Here is a 12,190-nt window from a genome sequence, read left to right as displayed (position 1 = left end):
GGGGGATGGGGGTGAATGGGTGATGGGCACTGAGGGGGGCACTTGATGGGATGAGCACTGGGTGTTATTTTGTATGTTGGCAAATTGAACACCAATAAAAAATACATTTATTATAAAAAAAATAAAGTCACTTTTGGAGACCATGACAAGGACAAGGCTTAACATGCTGTTTACTAGAAACCCTACTGAATGACAACCTATTAATCTATTAAGAATCTTTTTTTTTTCTTTTTGTTAGTATTTTAGACCACAGAGATGCAAAGAGACTTTGTTTCCAGCTTATGATTTAATCTGTAAAGTAAAAAAGTCTATCCAAATCACAGAATAGGGACTCTAAGCTCTCTTGAGCTCTCTCCCATGCTTTAATTAGATTGACATTTTAATAGATGTGATATCCTTCTAATCACTCTTCTATTGCCCAGAGTGAATTACTGCTAAATAACTCCTAGACAGCTGTGGCTACATCACTTTTAGAAGAAATTTTTGTGGTTAGCCTCTCTTTGGGGTAGTCAGAGCTTCTGAATGAGTAATGATAAATCATTCTAAGTGATGTTTGCCTCAGCAGGAAGGAAAAAAATACCCAACAACCTGCAACACGTATCTGTTGATGACTGAACTGCTTCTTCCAGATCCACTATGACCAGAAGTGAGTTCTACTTCAAAACTTTAGCATGACAGGAAGAGATTGCAATTGAGCTTGGCGAGTATCAAGGACACTGCTTGCAGAAGAGTTATTGAAGACTGAGTTTCGACAGCCTTGAGACGAGGGAGTTGTGCAAGCTTTCTGAATAGTGAGAATTATAAAATGAAACCCACCTCATCTTCATGGATAGAGTTACAATTTTTTCCCTTTTGCAATATACTAGCTAAATTATTTATCCTGAGGCCTTAAAGAACGAGTGGCTTCCAAAGTCATTTCAGAGTTTGAAGAAAAATCTTTTCCAAAAATTAAGCCAGTGTTTCCTCCAGCCATGACTTCCACCATCTGGCCATAGATTCTTTTCCTTCCTGCTACCTCTCATGTGGGCTGGCCCCTCACTATGGCTAATGATGCCCAGATGTCCTGGATCCACAGGGTCCCCACCTTCAGCTGCCTGTCAATGCATCATCTCCTCTAACTCCTGCCAGGAAATAAAAATTAGAAACCACATTCCTCTCTTCTGGACCAATAGCAAAGAGCTCCCTGGTCAGGGTAGGGTAAGTTGACATCTCAAAGCTTTCAGGGTAGGTTATATTTCCATTAAGAACAACAGAATATCTTTATTTTTCCAGCAGTACCCATGAAGGCACAGACCCCAGCAGTCTGTGTGCAAACCTGTGAAACTGTTGCTTGGCTCCTTATCAGTTAGGGAGTCTAGCCTTGATGGCTTTCCTTGCTATGCAGAGCATAAGAACTTGAGACTAATGGCTCCTTGTTAATTCCAAGTGGTACCTTTGTTATTGTAAAATGCACAGGTATTCTGACGCATCAATCTAGGCTGGAGGACTAAAGGTGAAGGAAGTGGGACTTATAATTTGAAAGGAACTTTTCAAATAAGCAGAGTACCACCCATCTGTCATGCCTTAACTTCACTTTCAATCTTTTTCACTAAATATTCTTGATGCTAAATTGTTCTGCGTAATCCCAATCTACCAAGATTGCTCCTCTGTGATCTCAAAGGTTCCACCTTTCCAAAGTCTAAGACTTTCACTTTGAAACTTCACTTTGAAAATGAGAATGCTGTCTATGGGGAGGAAATTGTTGGTGAGTGACCAGAAAGGGGGTTTGGAAATGTTAAATATTCTCATTTCTGTCCTTAGTTCATTGTTATTAACTACAAGGCTGGTCTAGTGTGAGGCGCAGAGACAGTTTAGTGCAGTGGTTGGAGCCCAGACCCTGGAACCAGACAGCAGGAGTTGGACTCTTGCTCTACTACTTACTATCTCAGCTGGCCAGCCGCTTGACTTCCTTGTGCTTCAGCTTTCTCACCTATAATGGGTCTAATAGCACAAGACTCATAAACTTCTTTTGAGGACCATATGATTGAATATTTTCTAAAACAGAAGAGAGCTTGAGCACTTACACCAAGCACTATATAAATCCTCATAAAATTAAAAAAAATTAACCTCCTCTCACTTTACTTTTTACATCTAGAATATGGGGTTGAATGTAGTCACCCGTAAAAGAGTATTGTTCAGAGATTTAATAAGAAAACCATTATGTAAGAACAAAATATTTTAACTCTGGGCAAAGTCCATCAGCTCAGATTAATGGATTAAGTGTGCAGAATCTATCATCGTCAAGGACAAAATGATGCTACTTTGTGCCAAACTATCACAACATGCCAAGACCAAGAGGACTGGAGCCACATGAAAGAAGAGCTGCAAACTTGAAGTGTCTAATGGATGTCGTTACTTCATTTTCGCAAGGGGAATATTGGAGATGTTACCCAAAATGTTTCATCCATGAAAGCTACGTTTCCAGCCAAAGTCTCAGAAAATGACTTCCTAACTATGCATGAATAACTCCCTGTGTGTTGCAAGGAGCATTAATTGTTTATAAAAGCACTCCATTTACATTCCAGTTGGGCTACTAGTTTTGAAAACTGGATGGACTTACCAATTCTTAGCTAACCCTTAATTCTGGCCCAAAGTTGACATTGATATTCATCCTCTAAGTTCTTCAGTAGCACAAGAACTCTTTTTCCCGAGATCAATGATATAGCTGCCACACTGCAGTTCTAGAAGGTTGACTTGTCAAATGAATGTGTAGCTGCATAGTGTTAGGTTGTGAAGTATTAATAGGTCTATCTTCAATAAAAAGAAATGGAAAAATATGCATTTGTAATGATCTAGAAACTGGCTGGAGAGTCTGGCTCCATCCATGTATTTTCTTTTTCTTTTTTTTTTCCATCTATGTATTTTCAAGCTCTTCAGTATCTCTGAGAAACCATCAAAAAGTATTTTTCCTTTGATATATGAACTGTAGTGTATCTTTGAATTGGCTCACATTTTTGCCATGCTTTTCAAATTCCTCAAATTACCATCTCCAGAAATGGCACTAGAGACTAGGAGACCTTGCTGTTAAACCTGTCTGACTGCATTAACAGCAGAAATGACACAATAAAAGAGATGACGTTCACAAACTTCTTGGATCTTTCCGAGGAGTAGCAAATGACAGCTTCTCTACTCACAGTTCATCTGCTGTATTTATTAATAGAAAAGAAACATATTTTAGACACAAGATGAACAGGATTACTAGTCCTTCTACTTTTCAAATACATTTCAACGTTAATACATTTAAAATGTTAAAACTGTACTTGGCATGTCAGTGTTCTATGTTCACACATTTCTACATTTAAAGGTTCTGCGATTTTCTGCTTTTCATTTCAGAAACAGTCATTTAAAGTCTAAAGTGGAGTAGGGATGGGCTTTGAAATGAAGATTGGGAAGATTTTTGCTGATGGTATTGAAGGGCATGAGAATTTTAAGAAGGAACTAGGCATAAAAGGAAGATAAAATCCTTCTGGTGCCTTGGCTGTGGCTAGAGGTTCAAGAGCACTAGTCTAAAGGTCTTCTGATGTCCCATTTCGATGAAATCCCACCACCACCACGACCACCCCTCCACCTCTGCCATTTAAATCTTGCCAGAGGTATCCACTCTAAATTTCGTCCAGAAATCTACATCCCAACACATTTATTAAATTCCAAAAACATACAGATCCTAATCCACTATTATCACCTAAATTTAGAATACAAGAGATTTATAGGGAAAAAATGGGAAAAATTGCTGCATGGTAATAAGTTGTTCTGTTTGAAGGGAAAACAAAAACATTTTATAGATCAAAAAACCATCTTTTTGTATCATAATTTTTTGAAGCACAAGATATGTCCTGGGACCATAGGAAAACAGCCGACTCACCAGGCATGCAGCCTTGGGCAAGCTATGCACACTGCGTCTAAGTGTCTTTCCCTACAGAATGGGGACAGCAGTAACCCTACTTCCCTGGGTGGCTGTGAGGGTTAAATGAGGTAGTGAGTACTGAACTCTTGGAACAATTCCTGGTCCATAGTAAAGGCTATGGCATCATGATTCCTGAAGTGAAGAAGCAATGCTGTCACCCTTCACCAGCCACAGGAGCTGCTCCAAGTTCCACGGAGGTGCTAGCCCTATATGTGCTTTCTGCTATCACACCCTAGCCTCTAACCTGTCTTCTTGAATGCTGTAGAGAGGAGAATAATACACACAGGGAACCTCTCCAAAGGGCAGGCTCCTGGATCCCGTCTCTGAGACTGTGACTCCATAGGTCATAGAGATGCCAGAAATGTGCCTTTGAATGAGTTCCCCAGGTGCTCTAATATATGGCTGCCTGGGGAGAAAAACTGCTGCAGAGCATCACAATATGTGCTGCCGAAGTGAGCACTGCTGCAGAGCATTAGAAGTGGTTGTGTTTGGTGCAGGAATTTCTGGGTTTCACTCAAGTGTAGCAGCAAATGTACAATTTCTTCAGTTTTTCTCAAAAATCATTATGGATTCTTAATGTTCCAACAAAGATCAAATAACAGGGCTGTATTTAACAAACTAAGTTCTTGATTCTATCTTCATGTGAATAGAAGATATAACACTATTGTTGGAAAATATTTTTCAGAAATGGGTGCTCCAGCTTCAGAGATAGTTTTCATTGCCTATTTTTACTGAAATATGAATATAATGCCACTAAAAATGCCTTTTTTGGGGGAGAGATAAAACATTTCACTTTACTTGCATTGCTTTTCCCCAGTTATTACAATTTTTAATATACTATGACATATAATTCAGGGATAGTCATTACAAATACAAACTAGAGAAAAAAGAAACCCAAGATTTTTGCTGTAATATATTACAGAATACTTCAGAATAATCAAATCATCCTCTTTCTTCTAATTGGAACAGTGATGGTAACAATATACTGTTATAAGATCTGTGTTTTCTGTTTTGAAAATAAACATGTTGGCCCAACTGTATATTGCTGTGGTGGTGGGACCTTTTATTTTTGTAACCCTTGTATTTTTTTATCTTTCCTTTGGGAAAATAGGGTGACAGATAGTAATCCACATGGGATGATTAAAAACTAATTATTCAACGTAACATAGATTTTTTTCTTTCTAGGGTAGGATAATATGCTTTTAAAAACTAAAGTAAACTTAGTTTCTGCTGCTCTTAGTAGAATGTTTTATTCACGGCTGCCTCAAAAAGAACAGAGCATTGTTTTATTATACATCAACATAGTGATGAGGTTTTACAAACAGTTTTTGGTCGTTTTTAATGTTATTTTTATAACAGCCCTGAGACATAACTAGAGCTATATGATCTCTAAAGAGGAACAAGGTTAAGGGTACAGAGGGCGCCTGGGTGACTGAGTTGGTTAAGCATCTGCTTTCAGCCCAGATCCTGATCCCAGGGTCCTGGGATCGAGTTCTGTATTAGGCTCCCTGCTCTGTGGGAAGCCTGCTTCTCTCTCTCCTTCTGCCTGCCACTCCCCTTGCTTGTGCTCTCTGTCCAATAAATAAATAAAATCTTAAAAGAAAAAAGGATATAAGGTACAGAACCACTATGCAAAAAGCGGGCTACCACCAAGGCCAAAATCACTGAAATTGAATGCAGTGGAAATGATGTTGAATGTAGCTGTGAAGTAGGATTGAGAGAGTCCTGTCCAGGCCTGTGGGTGGCTTTGCTCTTGAACAAAGGCAAAATGTCAGAGCATCTTCTTGGACCAAAGGACCAAGAACCAAAGTGCAAATGGTGGTCACCTCAAAGCCACCTAATGGTTGATGGGCAGGCTGAGAACAGAGAATGGCCCAGGTGTCTGTGGAAGGGTGAGCTGAGAATGTTCCTTTCCAGAGCATGTAGACCCATCCTGTGCTGAGACCCAACTGCCAATGGCCTACCAAAATTATATATAGTGAATAAAAAGGGTCACTAAAATAATAAAGTTCCATACCACAGCCTTAAGAAATGTAATATTCAGGAAAGGTACTTCTGTGAGCTTCACAAGATATTAAAAATATAGAACTTAATCATGGAAACAAAGAAATGATAAAGAGAAAGCAAGCACCCATATACATCAAAAAACAAAACAAAACACAACACCAGATCTCAATGACCACCAGGGAAGAAGGAGAACAAATATAATATACAGAAAAATTCTTGCAAAGCCATTTCATGAAAATTTAAGTACAAAAGAATGGCACATTTTCATGATTTAAATATATTTAAATGCAAACAGCTGCCATACATATTGTCTTATAAATGTTATGTGCTGTGGTTTGTAAATAAGGCACCTTAAAAATAAAAAGAAAATATTTATTTTATCATTAAATATTATTTAGAGAAAAGAACAATGAAACTAAAACTTTCTCAAGGCTAAAAGTAGTCCTCTGCCATTCCTTATATTTTCTACCTTTTACCATAATTTTGAGACTTTAGAAAGAAATGTAGCATTTTAACAATCAATAACATAAATCAATTTTAAACAAAAGAGAGAAAGGGAGGGAAAGGCAGGGGGCTGTGCAAAAAGAAAAAGAAAGCAAAAGTTACATTTCCAGAACAAACTAGATCCACTTACCCACATTTTTGTTTCTGGTGATGGAATACTCTATATACATTCTCAAAATGATTTAAAAATTAAAATTTCCAATTCTAAATTCTCTTCAGACATCCAGAATTAGATGGTGAATGAGCAACGAGAAACAGTCATTATTGCCTTGAATCAAAATGATATAAAAGAGTCTGGCTTTCCGGTGGTCATCAAGACAGTGTGGTACTGGCACAAAAACAGACACATAGATCAATGGAACAGAATAGAGAATCCAGAAGTGGACCCTCAACTTTATGGTCAACTAATATTCGATAAAGGAGGAAAGACTATCCACTGGAAGAAAGACAGTCTCTTCAATAAATGGTGCCAGGAAAATTGGACATCCACATGCAGAAGAATGAAACTAGACCACTCTCTTGCACCAGACACAAAGATAAACTCAAAATGGGTGAAAGATCTAAATGTGAGACAAGATTCCATAAAAATCCTAGAGGAGAACACAGGCAACACCCCTTTTGAAGTCGGCCACAGTAACTTCTTGCAAGATACACCCACAAAGGCAAAAGAAACAAAAGCAAAAATGAACTATTGGGACTTTATCAAGATAGGAAGCTTCTGCACAGCAAAGGATACAGTCAACAAAACTCAAAGACAACCTACAGAATGGGAGAAGATATTTGCAAATGACGTATCAGATAAAGGGCTAGTTTCCAAGATCTATAAAGAACTTATTAAACTCAACACCAAAGAAACAAACAATCCAATCATGAAATGGGCAAAAGACATGAACAGAAATCTCACAGAGGAAGACACAGACATGGCCAACACGCACATGAGAAAATGCTCTGCATCACTTGCCATCAGGGAAATACAAATCAAAACCGCAATGAGATACCACCTCACACCAGTGAGAATGGGGAAAATTAACAAGGCAGGAAACCACAAAGGTTCGAGAGGATGTGGAGAAAGGGGAACCCTCTTACACTGTTGGTGGGAATGTGAATTGGTGCAGCCACTCTGGAAAACTGTGTGGAGGTTCCTCAAAGGGTTAAAAATAGACCTGCCCTACGACCCAGCAATTGCACTGTTGGGGATTTACCCCAAAGATACAGATGCAATGAAATGCCAGGACACCTGCACCCCGATGTTTCTAGCAGCAATGTCCACAATAGCCAAACTGTGGAAGGAGCCTCGGTGTCCATCGAAAGATGAATGGATAAAGAAGATGTGGTTTATGTATACAATGGAATATTAGCCATTAGAAATGACAAATACCCACCATTTGCTTCAACGTGGATGGAACTGGAGGGTATTATGCTGAGTGAAGTAAGTCAATCAGAGAAGGACAAACATTATATGTTCTCATTCATTTGGGGAATATAAATAATAGTGAAAGGGAATATAAGGGAAGGGAGAAGAAGTGTGTGGGAGATGTCAGAAAGGGAGACAGAACATAAAGACTCCTAACTCTGGGAAATGAACTAGGGGTGGTGGAAGCGGAGGAGGGCGGGGGGTGGGGGTGAATGGGTGACGGGCAATGAGGGGGGCACTTGACGGGATGAGCACTGGGTGTTATTTTGTATGTTGGCAAATTGAACACCAATAAAAAATAAATTTATTATTAAAAAAAGAGTCTGGCTTTCATACATAAGAGTAAACAAACTACATATTTTTGTCATGAAAGTACAAAATAATTGTGTTTTTGGGTGGCTGGGGTGGAGAAGGCTAATGACAGCCAGGAAAACCATACATTCCTTCTAGTATCCCCAAGCTCTTGTAGGTAAGTTAGGTAAGTGGCCTTCTCCCCTTTTTAATAGGATGTGGTAGTTCTAGTCACTTTTCCACACTCAGGCGTTGGAAGCAAGAAGAGGGATTGGTATTCAAGGGAAGACTAGTTTTTTATCAAAAACAAAGAGATGGGTAGGCCTCTGCTCCTAGAAGAGTGCCATAGCACCATTGTTCATGACATTTCCTATTGTTTTGGATGTCTATCTCCTTAGACGCACACCCAGGTAATGCCCAGCATGAATGCACCACTCTTTGTTTTGCATACAGTTTGCACATAGGTGCACAGCCAAGGGAGCTGAAGGCATCTACTGAGCATAGGAGGAGTAACAATCCTTCTCAGGCCACCCAGAAAGGGAGCTGAACACAAGACATTACAAAACACATATGAAGAAGTGAGCCACTGTTTCAGGCCTCAGGGCAGCAGTTAATTACACAGACCTCAGCATAAGATGAGAACAGGAGGTGAGAAGGTGGAGTTGGCAAGTAAGTCTTTTTAGAAAAAGTATTTCTTTTATTTTCCAAACTTGAAGTATCTGGATACATTATCTAGTTGATTTTCAGCCTGCTTTAGGAGGCTTATAAAAACCATTCTATAAAATAATTGTTTATTAGACAACATAACATATTGATTCTTACTCAGACAAGAAGGTGGCCAATAATACTCTCAAAGTGAAATTAGTAAGGAATCTGTATTTGAGTTGACTTATAAGAGTCTGTAGGAGAAGAATAAAGAAACGAAAGATGAGCAGTAATGAAGAGCCCTTGGTAAAAATACATTTAATTATTCATACAACTAATGATTGTAAAAATAAAAATTGGCAGGGCTAGGAAAAGCAGAAAGTGGGCCTAGAAATAGAAAAGAGATTATCTTATACCGAAGAAAAGAGGAAGTAATAGGAGTTGCGTGGGGCAAGTGTTGGAAGCACCTATCAAAAGGTTGCTTTAGAAATGTGAGTCAGAGTTCATGACTAATTGAAGAATTTTTCAAATGGAATTTCAAGCTAATTTTAGAAATATTTGAGGCACAGAGAGAATAACCAATTAGTTGCTCAATTCGCCCAGCTGCTTTTAATGGGATTTGTGCCTTTGTTTTGGTTTATCATGAATTGAGCACACCTGTTCTCTGCTAATAGTACAAACTGTGAAGGATAGACTCACTTAACCACACTTGATTCCCTCAAAAGTAAAGTACACTGGAAAAAGGATAGATTTAGAAGCAGAGAGCTTGGGGTCTGAATCCCAGTTCTGTTGTATATTAGCATGTGGTCTGAGACAAGTTACCTAATCTCTCTAAGCCTCATTTTTTTCATCTGTAAAATAGATACAAAAAAATACTGAACAATGAGGACTATTGTAGAAATTATAAATAAGCACTGTAAGACATAAGGCACCCAGTAATACTTAATACATAGCAGTTATAATTATTCCACAATTGGAAATACTCTGCAGTGGCAGCAACCTTTTGTGAATGTTGAAGATTTATCTTGAAGTGGAGCAGATAAGTAACAGAACAATTTGAAATAGCTTTTGTATTTGAATTATCTAAGCTAGGTCAAGGGCAGCCATGTTACGTCTACGATGCTCAAGTGTAGAGAATTCTCACAGGAGCAAGGTTGCATATTATGAAGGCTTCGGTTTTGCAATGTCTTGGAGACTATCACTTCAGTTGCTTGGTAGCCATAATACTCAACACTTGAGGATGGAATCTTTGGTGAGAGTGAGAATGAGCATACCAAGACAAATTACAGGATTATGTCAGCAACTGGTCTTTTGCTGCTCATTTTGGGGTTGACGCATGTAAGCTATTGGACCAGTGGCTTATATATGTTACCCATGTAATCATATAGGCATGTTGGAGTATTTACTCTTAAATGCTTAGAGAAAGTATTACATGTGAAGACCCTTATTCAAGGTAGACTACAGCACCTAAATTTGAGAAAACAGCTTTGGAAATTCCTAATTCTTATAAGCTACTTCCCTAATATTTATTATTAAGGATTTCCTATGAAGATATAACTAACTAGTATATCTGTCCTTTTCACAAGGAATAAACTAATGACTTACATCATATTTAAAAGGCCTTAACTGTATCACTGCTTCATCTTAACTATACTTGAATCCTTAAATTCTTGATTGACTGGAGCAAGAATATATAGATTATTTCAAATACTCTTGATATTTTACAAAGAGACTGATGATTATTAAAAAGTTCTTCCCACTAATGACCAAATGAACAAAATACTTATTTTTCTTGAAATTTTTTTGCCATCTCTGAATGGTTGACACTTTGATAGAGAATGTACAACTACACTACAGTGAATCTGAAGTTATCCAAGTGAAAACCAAATTATCTTTTTGTACCAAATGTAAAATTATACTTTGTACATATTATTTTATCACCCTAAATCCCCCCTGCCTTTTGGGGGCATAAGTAAGGGCCAGGTTAAGTGAACACAATTCAGGTGATGATAATGTTAACTGAGCATCTTGCAAGTTGTAAGTGTGCAATTTATTTCATTTCCCTTTTGTGTGCACATATCATTTCCTTCATTTATAATATAGAAATTGAGACTCAGAAAAAATGACTGTCAAGTCCAAGGCCAAGTTGTTAGTAAACACTAGGACTAGTACTAGAAGCCACATCTTTTAAGCACAACAGAATTTGCTCTTCTCCAAGTTGTCTTTATTTACTTTTTCATGAGTCCATGGTTCATACAGCAAACATTTACTGAATGCATCTTATATGCCAGGCACTGTGGTAGGCCCTAGAAATACGAATCACCAATGAATCTCATCCCTAAGCAACTCACACTTTGATAAATGAATGACAACAGCTCCTTTTGCCAAGTGCTCTGGGAGCAAGGAGGAGGAGAGAGCAAAGGCAGGGGTAGGAGCTGGTGGTCCTGAAAGGAAAAGATATCCCTGAGCAGCAGATAGAGGCCTTGGGCAGCTGCAGCTGCAAGCAGTCTCCTCTATTCACACTAGCATGCCCAGCCAGTGTTATCATTATCTGAGTACCAAGTCCCAGAAAAGATGGGAAAAGGACAGGCCCGGGGAAAGATGAGCAGGAATTACTCAGGTGAAGAAGATGGGGGAAAAGCATTCCAAGGGAAGGGAATGGCTGCTGTATGAAAGCACGATGTCATGACATTATATGGCTCCTTTGGGAGACTCTATTTGGTGTAGCTGAAACGAATGAGGTGGGCGGCAGGGCAGTAGGGAAGTGAACCAAGAGAGATTAGCAGAGGCCAGGCACTGTGAGGTTTATGGTTTTGGGTGCATCCTGCAAGGTACAGGAAGTGAGTGAAGGGTATTTACCACTGGTATGATCAGATGTGGATCATAGAAAGCTCCCTCTTGCCGTAGTGGAAAACCAGATTGGAGGAGCCAGGTGGGATCATGGCAGGAACCTAAGGCAGAAGTGAAGAGTCCTGGGATTAAGGACGGAACAGTGAGGATGACAAGCCAAGATTTGAGAGATAGGGGGGCAGACTTGTTGAATGTCTAGATAGGTGTAGAGATGGGAGTCAGGAGTTTGAGATGTCCCTTAAATTTCTGACTGGGATGAATGGATGGACAGTGATGATATCCTCTGAATTTAGGAAGAAAGGGAGAAAAGGAAATGTCCCTTTAGAGGAGGAGGGACATAATGAGTGATTCTGACATGCTGAGTGTATGAGGTGCTTTGAGGACTTACAAGTGTGGATGCTGGGTTGATGCCATCCTTAACATAGAACACTGTGTTTCTGGATGACTTACAGAAATTTTTTGATATTTTCTACTCAAAGCATTTATTTTAACATGGAAATTCATCAGCATATAGGAAAAGCAGCTATACAAATAAA

General features: G+C 38.9%; 1 protein-coding gene across 15 annotated transcripts in view; it reads right to left on the bottom strand.

Moving 5' to 3' along the window:
• LOC140629455 (homeobox protein Mohawk-like) overlaps positions 1–12,190 on the bottom strand; it is a 129,573-nt gene that overhangs the window by 71,180 nt on the left and 46,203 nt on the right. The window contains exon 6 of one of the 15 annotated variants that reach the window (XM_072818965.1): positions 257–3,183. The exons of the other annotated variants lie outside the window; for them this stretch is intronic. Within the exon in view, the coding sequence (XP_072675066.1) occupies positions 3,170–3,183 (14 nt within the window). The 3' untranslated portion in view covers positions 257–3,169. Of the gene's footprint in view, positions 1–256; positions 3,184–12,190 lie in introns of those variants that run through there. 15 annotated transcript variants of the gene reach the window in all.

The sequence above is a fragment of the Canis lupus genome, assembly GCF_048164855.1.
Source record: "Canis lupus baileyi chromosome 5 unlocalized genomic scaffold, mCanLup2.hap1 SUPER_5_unloc_7, whole genome shotgun sequence".
NCBI lineage: Eukaryota > Metazoa > Chordata > Mammalia > Carnivora > Canidae > Canis > Canis lupus.
Note: the sequence above shows the minus strand (reverse complement) of the source record. Positions and strands in the feature narration are given on the sequence as shown.